This window comes from Camelus ferus, chromosome 18 (genome assembly GCF_009834535.1).
Source record: "Camelus ferus isolate YT-003-E chromosome 18, BCGSAC_Cfer_1.0, whole genome shotgun sequence".
NCBI lineage: Eukaryota > Metazoa > Chordata > Mammalia > Artiodactyla > Camelidae > Camelus > Camelus ferus.
The window spans coordinates 4,947,481-4,961,845 of record NC_045713.1 but is presented as its reverse complement, the minus strand read 5'-3'; the positions used below and the strand labels follow the sequence as shown (position 1 = coordinate 4,961,845).

Sequence of the window (14,365 nt, the reverse complement as noted above, 5' to 3'; positions counted from 1 at the left end):
TCTGAGCAGCATGTGACCCCTAGGTGGTCAGGATCCATCTTTGCTGCGTTGGATGATTCTGGTTAGAATATTAGCTGCCACAGGGAAGGGCTGAGTCTATGGAATTGTCAAGAGCAGTGTTAACATGACCGTATTATCGCTGTCAGATTATTGGGGAAAGAAACCCCAAGAATCACCACGATGTAACTATTCCTTAGGAAGGTCCATAGTCCGTTCTCCTCGCTCACCCACCTTTCCTTCAGGGCTTCATCTCCAGAATATTCCCTGCCTTCTTTCCCATCCCAAGTTTGCCTGCGTTTAGGAGGGAAAGAGAAAACAGTCTTCCGCATTGGTTTTGGTCTCTGTCCTTTGTCCCTGACTTTGTTTTTGTTTTTTTGCAGGATTCTTGGGTCCTGTACCAGCCTGATGCAAGCTATTCAGGTCCTGATCGTGGCCTCGAAGGAACTCCAGAGAGAGATAGTGGAGAGTGGCCGGGTAAGCGTGGGTGAGGGCCCTGGCAGAGCAGACGTTAGTTGCTGATTCCCAGTTCCTGGAGAGGCTGAGTCTGTTTAGTACGCACCTAGTGAGATCTCGGTGTGCTGCCATCCAATCGTGTGTGTCCACCTGAAGGCACAGCTGCTGCTCCCATGGATATCAGAGATGCCTCAGAGAGAAGCTGGGGCACTGCCAGGTCCCCAGAGAATAGTCAGCCAGAGAATCCAGCCGCAGGCCGACGTCATCAGAACCCGCTGTGGAAACCCAGTGTGCATTGCAAGTCCAGGCCCTTGGAGGAGGAAGTCAGGACTCTTGAAACCAGGCAGATCAGAAGTGCCAGCCCGGTGCAGAGTCTGCACTAGGGGCTCTGCCATCTCTTTCTGACAGCAGTCGACCCGCGGTGATTCAGTCTCTGCCGCTGTCTCTTGTTGACACCATCACTTTAGTTTTCTCACTTCTTTGCTGGCGTCATCATCCTCTCTTTTCCTTTCTCACCCCTGTGTGCAGCTGCAGCTCAGGAGACAAGGTCCAGGGAGGGGCTTAGGAGCCTCGAAACGGTCCTGTAAAGAACGAAGCCGTGTCTGCTTTGGTGGTGCTTTTTATCAGTCTGAGAGGTGATGTTTTCTGCCCCCCAGAATAGAAAGAGGGACTGAGCAAGGAGTGTCTGTAGATTCTCAGACTGTCAAGGCACTTCCAAAGCAGAAAAGCATTTTTAAATTCCAAGTAGAAATTTTTTTTCTTTCAGTTTTATTGACATCGAGTGCTGTATAAGTTTGAATTATACAGCATAATGATTGACTTATACATATGGAATGATTATGACAGTGAGTTTAGTGAACCTCTATCACTTTTATAGATACAAAATTTAAAAAATAGAAAAAAGATGGTTTCCTTGTGGTAAGAACTACAATTTTCATATGTAACATCCAGCCAGGTTAATTATATTTATCATGTGGTACATTACATCCCTAGCACTTACTCGTTTTATAACTGGAAGTTTATACCTTTTGACTACCTTCCTCCAGTTCCCCCTCCTTGCACCCCTCAGAAATTATTGTTTAGTTACTCATTATACTCACTCTCCTCTTTTGGCAAATCATGGAATGCGGCTAGACTCCCATCAGATCAGAATTTATTTGTATGTATGTATGAATAACATATACTTTTATAGACAATGTAGAGATATTGGGATATAAAAGAAATGCTATGGGCTTTGGAGTCAGAAGAGCCTAGGATTTACTTCCATTTGTTTCCTGCATGACCTCAGGAAACATATTTTTGCCTCTCTGAATCTTAGTTTTCTCTTCTGTAAAATGGGAATGATAATGCTTACCTCTCGGGGTTACTGTGAAGACCATATGGGCTAATATATATATAAAAGCACCTGGCACATAGTAGACACAAAATTAAAGGTAGCCATCATTATTTTTCACTTCCCTAGGGTACGGCATCCCCTAAAGAATTTTATGCCAAGAATTCTCGATGGACGGAAGGACTCATTTCAGCCTCCAAAGCTGTGGGCTGGGGAGCCACCGTCATGGTGTAAGGATCTGTCCATCCCGAGACTTCTCACCTCTGCCCCTCTTCCATGGACCCACCAAAGAGAGTAACTTGGAGGGGGAAATCTGCCCTCTAGAAACAAACTGTTGATAAGTCAGTAGGACTGAAAGTTTAAAAGGGAGCCTGGGTCTCCTGGGGCAGCCCAGAGGTGAGGCGGGCAGGCTGAGCTCCCCATCTGCCGGGGTTACGGGTGTTGTCTACAGGGGAGATCAGCAGGGGTTGCAGCTGTCAGTTTCAGAACCCATCTGGTCCTTTCCTGACCATCAGGGATGCAGCTGACCTGGTGGTACAAGGCAGAGGGAAATTTGAGGAGCTAATGGTGTGTTCACGTGAAATTGCTGCTAGCACAGCCCAGCTTGTGGCCGCATCCAAGGTAGGACCCATGTTGGACTCCCCGGGGCCCTCTAAGCTCTGGCTAGGTTAGAGAATATTCCTGGACCATGGTACTGGCCCCAAGAACAGACGATTTATCCAGCATCCAGGTAGGTTGAGTCTCAAATTAAAATTCTACCTCTAAGGGGTCCCGTACTACCACCTTCTAACAGCCTTTCAGCAGGGAGCCCCTCTGCCCAGTCCTTGTGTTTCTCCTCACTTGTACTGCAGGGGTTTTTAAGGGCCCCAGGCATGCCGTCCTCTGATTAGCAATCATACATTCAAGGGGTTCTCAAAGAAGGAAAATGTCCATCTACTAAGCTGGTTACCTGGCTTCGCTCTGAGTTCCACAACCAATGTCTGCCTCTCCTCAGGAGGCTCCAGATTTGAACCATTCCCCCCAACTAATCCTAATGCAGATCTCACCACCAGAATCCTCCTTCCAGGAGTGGTCAGGTACCGCGGGCATGTTCCCTTGTCCTCCTTACTCATTCTTGTCCCAAACTGGTTTCCACAACTGGGACACTTTAGCAAAGTAACATAAAGCGAGGTTCGGGGCCACCAAGCAGATAAGCCAGGAATGATTTTTGGTGTCAGAGAGAGATGTCAGGGGTTGACCCCGAGGGCAGAAGCCTTTGAGAAGTTGATTGCTGACCACAGCAACACCCACATTTGTCAGGAACCATCAGAGTGACTGTTTGTGTCAGTCCTTGCTGCTCTATGTAGTGTGCCCCTAAATCTGCTTGTTGGTGCTGGCAGGTGAAAGCTGACAAGGACAGCCCGAACCTGGCCCAGCTGCAGCAGGCCTCTCGGGGCGTGAACCAGGCCACCGCCGCGGTTGTAGCTTCGACCATCTCTGGCAAATCACAGATCGAGGACACAGGTAGCCTTTCAGAAGTCATGCTCTTCTTCTCCATCCTGTGTGACTGTGCTTGACATTCTTCTCCACAATCCCAATTTCCCACAGTCCTATTTCCAAATTCTGTTACTTTTCATCTTTGTACGTTCAGACTTCTTTTCTCTAAAGTTGAGGCACCGCATAATCCTGCCATTTCTGTCACTGTAGGGACAGGCCTGAGCTCGATTTTCCACTTAGCTACCTCTCTGAATTCAGAGAAATGACTCTACAGGCCTGATTGTCCGCCGAGCGGCAGGGGCGCTGACCCTGGTTGTTCTGTCACTGTCTACCTTCCTCTCCATCCCTCACTTACATTCACGCATGAGTTCACAAATCACAAACCAAGCATTTGAGTAGAACGTTGGCACCAGCCACCTCTCGGGGGAGAATCAGCCTGGGCTATTACTCAACAAGACCCTCCTGTTTCCATCCTTGCAGACAACATGGACTTCTCAAGCATGACACTGACCCAGATCAAACGCCAGGAGATGGATTCCCAGGTAGGAACTCCAGCTCTAAGTCTAGTTAGTCCCTATTGCTTTTGTGACATTGACCCTCAATATTATTCCCATAGAGAGAAGTCAGTGAGAGAGAGACTTAGAGGGACGTGAACACAGACATATTAGCCCAAGAATGAACGTAAGTGATGCTGGAGGAAGCAGTGGAGGTGGAGAGAGGTGATCAGTAAAGATCAGAACCATAACTCTTACCCACCAGTCCCAGACTGGTGTCCCTCTAAATGTTACCAGGCATCTCCTAGCAGATTATAAACTGGTATTTAATAGTCCTGCTAGCGAAAGTTTTTTAAACCTCCAATATGAATTATTTGTATATGACTTTAGTTTGGGTTTTTTTTTTGATCAATTTACTGTTAACCCATCAAAGGCAATGCCATTTCCCTCAGTTTTAGTAACATTATGCCATGCAAAATAAGAATCAGTGAGATCCTGGAAAATACCAGACATCCTTGTTCTAGAATAACTGGTCTCACAGTCCCAGGGTAAAGTCCAGATTGAGACTGTTAAAGTCTATAGATGGGTCCCTCAGCATTTCTAGGAGAAGTCGGGTGGCCAGATTTCTGTGTCAACACTGAAGGAACTGGGCTCAAGCCCATCTCCTCTCCCTACACTCTACACGCTCCTGCCTACTGGTCTCATCCTGTCCCTCTTAACTTTACATACCATCGATATGGTGATAAATACCCAATTCTCCGCAACTGGATCCGCGAGTTCCCCTCCTTGAGCTCTGTACTTGTCCAGATGTCTCCACTTGCTGCCCCGTAAGTGTGGGCATCCAGACTTACTGTGTCCAAAACAGGTCTCTTGGTTTCCCTGTCACCCAAATCTCCCTCCCCTGGTTTTCTCCATCTCAGTAAATGGCACCACCGCCACGCAGCTGGGTGCTGAGCCCCGAGCCTGGGAGTCATCCTGGGTTCCTCTCTTTGCCTCAACCTGCACATCAGACCCACCAGCAAGTCTTAGCAACTCTAAGTCTATCAAACGTACCCTTAACCTTTCCACTTTTTTCTGTCTCTCTAACCTCGTCTAAGCTGCCCTTATCTCTCTCCTGAGCTCTTGCAAAAGCAACTTAACTATAATGTGTACAAGTAAATGATTCAAAATAGTCCCATGGTGGGGCTGGAGTAACAGGCAGGGAGAACAGAAAAGAATGTTGCTAGCTGGAAGAATATGAAAGGCAGAGGATGGAGGTCACTGTACCATCCTTCTCTATCATTTTCCATAATAAAAAGTTTAAAAACAGACAAAAAGGAATCCCCTTACTGGGTCTATTGCCGCCACTCTGCCCCTGTGCAGTGCTTTCAGCCTTTATTTTTAAAACGTACACGACAGCATGTCACTTCCCTGCTTAAAATCTTCCAATGGGGGAAAAAAATCTCCCAGTGGCTTCCCTTTGCACTTAGAGTGATACCCACAGTCCTCCCGCGGACCGTGGGCCACAAGTGGAATGATCCTTGCCTGCTTCTCCAACCTCATCCCGTGACCCTCTCCCACATCCACCACACAGGACTTCTTTTTGTCCTCCCAGCACCTCGAGCTCATTCCTGCTGTACAGTCTGCTTCCTCTGCCTGGAATATTCTTCTCCACTTTTCTGAACAGCTGATCTCTTTGGATTTCAGCTCAAAAACTACTTCCGAAGAGTAGCCTTGGCTGACTGCCCTTGGTCTTAGTCACATCACCCTGTGTCATTTTCTTCACCATCTGATCTTTTCTTGTTCCTTACTTTGTCTCTTCCCCCCTCCAAGGTAAGCAGGGACCTTGTCTGTCTGGGTGCCGCTCTGTCTCCAGCAACTATAACAGCCGGGGGTACCTGATGAACACTGAGCTAATATTTATTGTGATAGTAAATAACTAAAATTAATGAGCAGGAATAACCAATAACCAACCCTTCCTTTAGTGAGATGGTCTGCACCTTTTCCTGTACAATAATAACCCTAGGTTGTATCAATTCCTCAGAGATGCCAGAACCATTGCATTTGGTTCCTGCCTGGACTTGCAGGGAACTGGGATGGAAGGAGACGGGTTACGACTGGATTAGACTGTATCCTACAGAGAGGCTAAACGATCGAGTAGTTCTTTTCTCCCCCATTTTTTCTCTTTTTATTTATTGAACTAGTGGATGTATAATACTATGTTAGTTACAGGTGTACTGCATAGCGATTTGATATTTGCTTACATGATGAAATGATCACCATGTATCCATCCCCATACAAAGTTATGACAGTATTATTGACCGTATTCTGCATGCCGTATATTACATCCTCACAACTTATTTATAACTGGAGGTTATAAGTCCCCTCTTAATCCCCTTCACCTATTTCACCCACCCCCCTCCACCTCCCCTCCACTGGCAACTGCCTGTTTAATCTCTGCATCTGTGAATCTCTTTTCGTTTTATTTTGCTTTGTTTTTTCAGATTCCACATAGAAGTGAGACCATATGGTATCTGTCTTTCCCTGTCTGACATATCACTTATCATGATACCCCCTAGAGCCATCCCTGTTGTGGCAAATGGCAAGATTCCACTTGTTTATAGCTGAGTAGTATGTTTTTAGTTAGTGATTTATCAGAGGGACATAAGATAAGCCCTACTCCCATCCAGGCCTTTGGACCGCAAAGCATCATTCATTTCCAGTAGGGGGTCCCAGTGAGAAAACGTAAGAGCCACTGGAATAGATGGATGACCGAGAGGATGGAGAAATTAGAGCAGAGACAAGGTTGAAATTGAGAACTGGGTGAACTCCAGGAACAACGGGCATAATGTGGAAGAAGAGAACGGGAACCCGGAGGAAAAAGGGATTCAGTAGAAACAAGACCATTCTCAGATCCCTGCTCAAAGAAAAGGCCACTTTCCCTGCAGGTTAGGGTGCTGGAGCTGGAAAATGAACTGCAGAAGGAGCGTCAAAAATTGGGAGAGCTTCGGAAAAAGCACTACGAGCTGGCTGGTGTCGCTGAGGGCTGGGAGGAAGGTGAGCAGGGCGGGGACCGGGGACTGAGGACGGCTCCAGCCTGCAGGGAAGGGATGCTGAGTGATGTGGGCCTCCCCCTCGAATCGAACAGGATGATGGGGAACTTCCTCTTCCTCTTTCCTACTCACAGCATGTTTGTCTTCAGTTGTAAATAGCCTGTAAGCCCCACACTGGGGTAGACTGCCGAATAGAAAGCTTTTGCAGTCCCCTTTCAAGACCTAAACATTGACTGGTGGACTGGCTGGTCATTCACTCACCACCATTGCCTTCCAGGCACAGTTAGCCTGGTTCTCCCTGGGAGTTTGGTTTCTAGCCAGTTGAGTAGTGAATGATGGAATAGTGGGTGGTGAAGATGCAGCAGACAGGGCAGTGAATTACAAGGTCCCGGCTGCCTAGAGCAGTGATGAGCATCTGTGGTGAGAGCAAGAAAGGTCAGGAGCTAGAAATGGTGTGGAGTGAAGCAAGGTCACCCACCAGCCCGGGGACTCATGGTCACCCGGAATCTGGGAGGGCTGCTTTTCTGCATATCCAAAGTGGCCAACTTGATCACAACCAGGATTTAGATTCTGACTGGCCTCAGCTGAGTCTGGGAGCACCACCTAGTTATTCCTGGACACCTGACTCAGGGAATAGACGGGTATGATTACAGCGTGTATTAGAGCCCAGTATGGCGGCTGTTGTTGGTAAGTGAAACCCTGCAGGCATGAAGCGCTGTGAAACATAAGTGATTATTGTTTTTTAGGAACAGAAGCATCACCACCTACACTGCAAGAAGCAGTCATCGAGAAAGAATAGAGCCACACCGATGCCCCACACGTCAGAGTGTAAATCCTTGTTGTTCATCTGTGTGTGTGTGATTCCCCTACCAGGGACCAGACCCCTGGAGTCTGGTGCTGAGGACCTACCTGGCCTTCCAAAGACTCCCTCCACGGGGATTCCCTCTGTGTTCGAACCCATGATTCACTGCCCCCCAGCCGAGAGGAGGGGGACTGGGGCCACCCGCACAGAAGGGACCTTCCTCCCAGACTGCCTGCTGTTTTACCCCCACACGATTGGTACCCTTGTTGGTGGGGATTGCTGCTGCTGTTGAACCTGGCCAGGGAAGATCTCATGCGTTTTCTTCTCTGTTTTCTTCTCAGTCTTTTCAGTTTCATCATTTGCACAAACCTTGTGAGCATCAGAGGGCTGGTGGGTTCCAAACCAGGATCCGACCCTGAGTCTGCGCAGAGTCGGAAGGACAGCAGGGGTGTCCTGGCTGAGGATGCCAAGGCAATGTTCCCCATCTTTTGGCAATTCTATGGATTCCCACTGCTTCTTACGGTGATTGGTTGGGGTTTTTTTGGTGGTTTTTTTTTTGTCCCCCCAAGTTTCACTCATATAGGTGACCCTCCCAGGGGCTCACCCCTGAAGCCCTGCGCAATCAGGGGCCCCACCCACAGGAGTTCACAGCGATGGTGCTGCCCAGGCTTCGCCATGGTGCTCCCCGTCAGCCCCCCTGCTCCCAGCCATGCCGAGAGTCCTGCCAAGCGAGTGTGGGTCTGCCCAGGCCACTCCCCAGGGTCGGGCAGGCCATGGGTCTCTTCCAAAGGCAGAAGCAGAGTGAGTGAGTGCCTTTCCTTCTCAAAGCTGGAACCCAGCCAAAAGCCTCTGCCCACCTTCACAAGTGAGGGGGCCACAGGGAGAGGGCGAGGAAGGGTGCACACGGCCCAGGTCATCAGGAAACCACCTTTCCTGGGAACTCCTTGTGACCAGGCTGAAATACCTTAGCACGGGCTGGAACGAAGCTGGTGGGAGTAGCCACACTTCTTCCCCCAGAAGGAATTTTCTGTGCCGCCTCCAGCTGGCACCTCCCTTCAGACCCAGGCAGGGCTCTAAGAGGGAGCAGGTGAGGGGTTTCCAATTCCTTTCTCCAAATGTCTGCCCTGGCAAACTCTTGAATCTTGAATCTGAAGAAGAGAGTTCCATGTTCCACCTAATCGACAGACCGAGAAGATCAGGCAAACTTGCTCCAAGCCGGGAAGAACCCTGGGCTTGGTTTGGTACCTTGAATATTTATTACTAACCTCCATGCAGCAGCAGCAGCAATAGATGCTTGAGCAATCAGGATATCAGGTGTGACTATGGCAAGGCTCGCATTGCTGCCCAAGTACATCTGTCTTCAAGAATCAGAAACAAGGCCAGGATGCCGTCCCGATCTGTTACCGGCTTGGATCTCAAAGCAGGAAAGTTCCTCAGAGCATCTGGGTCAGGGATAACAAGAGAGGGGGACCACTGGCTTTGACCCTTTCCAGCCACACATCCCAGGCCCTTGCTGCCTTGCGGACAGGATGAGGACAGCGGGTGTGTCCACAGTGTCCTAGAGATGGGCAGCCTGCCAGCACTTCATCACCTCCAGATGGACCCCAGCGTTTAAGTGACCTTCTGATCTTGAACAAGTCTTCCTTCCTTCCTTATCTGTAGCAACTCATAGGTAGTAGCCAACATGCACTTCCCAGGACCTGTCCCCAAGGAACACTGCTGAGTGTTGCTACGGGACAGGTTGTGAGTCTCCTGTTTGATCACTGTGAACAGCTCCCCCTTCTTCCAAAATCCCCCCAACCCCCTCTCTGTGCATTTTCTAAGTAGGGCACTCAAGAAACTGTCCCATTAGCTCAGATGACGAGTCTCAGATGTGTGATCTCCATTCTGGGCTAAAGAGAGATCAGCAGTAGAAATTGACTGGTCTTCTGCTTAATGCTTCTTTGTGCTCAGTGTTTTTCCACCCAAGGTGCAGAAGTGGTTTGTAGCCTCCCTGGCCCAGTGGTACCAGTTGAACTAACTGGTATGTTCCCAGCGTGGGTCAACATTTCCAAAGGGGGCTGGTCCCCACTTTCAGAATCTCAGCCATTCAGATTCCTGTGTTCCAAATTACCAGTGGGGGAAAAATCTAGTATAATGGACCAGATTAGGATTCTCTGAATAACACGCCTGCTAAAAAGCCATGGTAATTTTTAAAACCTTCATGGGCTTACCCGGAATAATGAAACACTCAGGAAAGCACTTAAACAGGAGCACACACTGATTCGGTCTCACACGAGGAACTGTTAAGTCAGAGTTAGCATCATTACTTCCATAGTTGACTTAGAAACTAGTCCATTCTCCAGCCAAAATCAAAATGTCCTACCTTGGCCGTTCTAAAAATGAGTATGTTATCCTAGGTGTGAAATACCTTGATTAAAACAGGAATCACATCCTAAGGCTTAAAATGACCCTCACAGCCTTTTAAATGAGTTACTGAGCATCATTAGTGAGCGAAGTCCCACGGGCCAGTATAAATGGGTCAGAGCAAGGCAGGACACCAACAAGATGATGGCTTGGGGTTGAGAGGTCGAAATACAGCTGAATCTGTTACTTTAATTGTGTGATAACGGTGCTCTAATATCTCTAAAGTGAGGATATGAGTGACCATAATAAGGAAAAAATGGAAGGAAAGACCTACCTTTGTGGGGTTACTTATTTCTCAACAAGGTGTTTAAATGAGACTCTAACTGAGGTTGCTGGCTGATTCTGCTGCCCAAAGCAGGACCCCTAGGATCCCACTTGAATTTCAGTCCCTAACCCAGTGGCTGGAAAAACCAGACTCTGTCCAGAGCATCCTTTCTTGGAAGTGTCTGAGCTGCCAAGTCAGACCGCAGGGTTTACACAAGGTACCAGGGGGTCACGCACACATGTTGTTCAGTCCAGTTGCTTTGCTTCAGCCTCACTGAGGAGGTGGCTGTGAGTTTGCCCCTGGGGAGTGCTTGCTTCTTGGTCAGAAACTAGTCTGGAGGGGTCTCCGGGCTCCACTTACCCTGGTCATTAATAAGTGGTGAAGTTCGTGCTATCTTCTCCCACCTTTCGAAGTCTCTGGAAATCCTTCCTGCCAATAAAAGCCTTCAGTCCTGGCACTGGCCTTCCAACCAGACCGGCTTTGCTCTCTCCACCATCCTCGGTCCTCCAGAGACCGCAATGCCTGTCGCATAGAAAACCACCACCACGGGCCTGCCAGCCGTCACCACAGCAAAGCAGGCCAGCTGTCTGCTGCTCAGTCTCCCAGGTCCGGACCCAATCCAGGATCAGCCACCCACAGTGGTGACTCAGCCTGTCACCCCAGGAGCCAAAGCAACGTGAAACAATTGGTCAAACGTTGGGTCCGATTCTGAGAGTAGGTGATTTCCAGACATGTCTTTCAGGTGACCCTCAACTACCTCAGGTTTGAAGGCCCGAAATTAAGCTGATTACTACTCACAGGGACAAACCGAGGGGGTTCAGATAAATCTGGGTGATAAAGCAATTGTCTCAAACTTCTAACAAACTCTTTCACATCGAGGTTTGCAGGGATGGGGTTGGGTTTGTTTTTCTTCCGTTTTTAACCTCCCCCACTACAATTTTCCATTAGAATAGTTCCTCTAAATGAATTTCATTTTTCACTGAGTGCCTACCTTCCCAGGGCAGGTAGCCACTGGCTTTGCTTTCTTCCAACAGTACTTTTATTATGGTATTAAGACTTTTCTTTGTATAATATGTTGCATCTGTGTTTTCAATTTTTCAATAAATATTTCAACCTGGCAACAGAGAGTAGTGGTGATAACTGACCAACCAAAGTGGCTTTGAGGCTTGGGGTTCCAGTGAAAAGCCAAATTTGTATCCTGGGGTTCACTGAGTCCACTTAAGCTCTGCACCTCTGGGAATGTGTCTTTAAAATGGGACATTCTCTGAAGCATTCAGCTACCACATTCCCTCTGCTACTTTAGAGAAAAATATTAGTTCGCACTCCTTAGGTGTTTTCTATCTTCTGTATACTCTCTTGTCCTTGAGAATGGTCAAGCAGTGTCTGAGTGTTCAATATAGTTCTGTAATCTGAAAGGCCAGGTGTCTGCATAAAATCTGGGTTCCTGAGCAAGGGCTACTCCCTTCTCCACCCTAAAGGTTTAAAAATAATCTGCCACCTTAAAATGGCATGGGATGAATTCCACTCAGGGCCAGAAGCTGCCAATCACAGGGGATTCAGAGCAAGCCTGTCCCAGCTACCAGAGGATTTGCAGATGGAACTGACAGAATGGGGCTGGCTGCATGGCGACTCTCCCTGGCAGGATCGTCTGTAACCTAATGCTGCCGGTGTGTTAAGCCAAGGGGACCTATGAGGGAGGGAGGGAGATGGGGAAGACCTACAGTTGGTAAGCAGAATTGCCCGAATGACTCATCGAGTATGGAGAGAATGAAGCAGGTAATCACTAGAATCTGTAACTAAGGAGGTCAAAGAATTAGGAAAAGAGAAGGCAAATAGTGGAGAGAATGCCCAGTGTGCCCTGAGGGAAGGAGGGTTCTGGATGAATACAGAAAGTGGGGAACACTTGCCTACAGCCAGGTTTTTCTGCTCCCAGAAGCAATAGGCAAAGGTGAGCCTTCTCCATTTGAAGCACCACTGATAGAATGGATGGGTTTTGGTCACAGCTCTCTTTCAGATCATTCCTGAAACTTGAGTGTGAAGCTGAGGGGTCCAGAAAGCCAAGCAGAGGACTACCTGGAACAAACAGGAGTCCCATGCTTTGAAGTGCCTTCTCCTCCCACCCTGTACATGAACTTAACCAGATGGTTGTCTTCCCGGGGTTCTGTAGCCAGGCCCCAGTTCAAGAGGGCAGCCTGGTAGCTGGTCACTCTGACCAGCAGAGTATTTTTTTTTTATGGTGTAAGAGATGAGATCCGGTCACCAGAATGTTTTATGGCTAACATGCAATCAAAAAGGAAAAGGTGTATAGCTCAGTGGTAGAGCACATGCTTGGTGTGCACGAGGTCCTGGGCTCATTCCAGTGCCTCCATTAAGGGGAAAGAAAAAAATCAAAAAAGGTGGGAGGGAGAGTTAGAGTTTATACAAAGAAGAACCAAATGTATTTGGGCCCTACGCGTGGCCCTGCCAAAGTAAAAAGGAACAAAGGGCTGAAATGGGCAAGTGGGAGGGTAGCCTAGACGACATGGAAGCCAAAGGCGTATAGCTGAAGCATACTATATGCTACACTGTCGTCATTTAGTCTTGCTCACCATGGCTGTCCTCAGCCTCTAATACATTACCTCCACATATGTTTCAACATTTTGGAGTGAATGAATGAACTCTTTTTACACCACGTTCTGAGTTATACACACATTTTATGCATCCATTCATTGCACAGGCACTGACATTTTCAAAGATGAAGGCTTCCCATTCCCTGTCCTCAAAAGTGGCATTCACATATTCATTATTTGTTATCAAGTGTCTCCTAAGCACTGGGAACACAGCGGAGAGCAAACATAGATGTGGGCCCGCCCTTCTGTAGCTTACAGGCTGTTGAGGGAGACAAACAGGATAATCAAATAATCGCAATAACAGGTGTGTAACTACAAATGGAGTAAAAGCAATAAAGGAACGGGACAGAACCCTCTGAGAGTGTGTAAGGAGGGGTTACGGAAAAGCTTCCTTGACAAAATGATAGCCGAACTAAAATACAGACTGAGGGGAGGCGTTACCTAAGCAACAAAGGAGGGACTGCTCACTCCCAATAGAAGGAGCTGCATGTGCAAAGGACCTGTGATGGGCACTAAAGAGACTGAAAGACCAGTGTAGCTGGCGCCCAGACAGGGTGGTACAAGATGAGTCTGGACAAAGAGGCAGGAGCAGATCATGCAGACAGTGGAAAGTGGTTGGTGGGCTTTAGGCAAAGGGTTGACAAGATCAGATTTACATTTTGAAAAGACCATTCTAGTTGCATGCAGTGTGGAGAACAGAGTAGGGCAAGAGTTGACGGGGAAATCCAGTGAGGAAGTGGCTGTAGCAGCCCAGACAATGGATGGTGGAAGATGAGACAAGAGTAGTGGTAGTAGAGATGGGGAGAAATAGCAGGCCAGAGAGGCATGTAAAAGGCAGAAATCTCCCAGCCTTGGCTTAGAAGGAGGGGTCCCGGAGAGGAGCTTCCAGGTTGCTGGCTTGTGGAACTGGTAGCACCGCCCCCTCAAGAGAGGCAACAGGCTCAGCACGGAGATCGTGTTCTAAGTCGAGTTGCCTCTGAGTATCCAGGTGGTGATGTCGGGGGGGGGGGGGGGGGGCTGGAGCTCAGAGAAGTCAGAGGTGATGGGAGTTTGATAGTAACTGAAACCAGAACTGAGATGGCAAAGGAAAAAGCATGAGAAAAGAAGAGGGTCCAGAATGAAACTTTGCTAATTTTTCTACAGAAACGTGGCAGGCCAGAAGGGAGGGGCAAGATACATTCAAAGTCCCGAAAGAGAAAAACTGCAAGCTAGAATAAACTACCCAGCAAGATTATCATTTAAAATAGAAGAGATAAGGAATTTTTCAGGCAAGCAAAAACTAAAAGAATACAGCAATACTAAACCTACCCTAAAAGAAACATTGAAAGTTCTTCCCTAAATAGAAAAGAAGCAAGAATCCACAGAAAAGAAAAATCACAACTGGAAATGTAACTACAATGAACAGGAGAAGAATAAACACTGTCAAAGAGGACATCAAAATCATAAAGTGGGGGGGAGGGTAGTAAGAAAATGTAGATTTTATTTTTTTTTCTTT

At 47.9% G+C, this 14,365-nt stretch overlaps 1 protein-coding gene and 1 long non-coding RNA gene across 5 annotated transcripts in view; one reads left to right on the top strand and one right to left on the bottom strand.

Moving 5' to 3' along the window:
* The window catches only part of HIP1 (huntingtin interacting protein 1), a 135,946-nt gene extending 124,564 nt beyond the window's left edge, over positions 1-11,382 (top strand). For 3 of the 4 annotated variants that reach the window (XM_006180940.3, XM_032459571.1, XM_032459572.1), the window contains exons 25-32: positions 381-474; positions 1,916-2,016; positions 2,302-2,407; positions 3,166-3,289; positions 3,743-3,804; positions 6,684-6,792; positions 7,535-7,616; positions 7,932-11,382. In XM_006180940.3, coding sequence (XP_006181002.2) covers positions 381-474; positions 1,916-2,016; positions 2,302-2,407; positions 3,166-3,289; positions 3,743-3,804; positions 6,684-6,792; positions 7,535-7,587 — 649 coding nt within the window. In that variant the 3' untranslated portion in view covers positions 7,588-7,616; positions 7,932-11,382. The other variant, XM_032459573.1, reaches the window with a different exon arrangement.
* The window catches only part of LOC116657462, a 35,002-nt gene that overhangs the window by 4,230 nt on the left and 16,407 nt on the right, over positions 1-14,365 (bottom strand). The window lies entirely within an intron of this gene.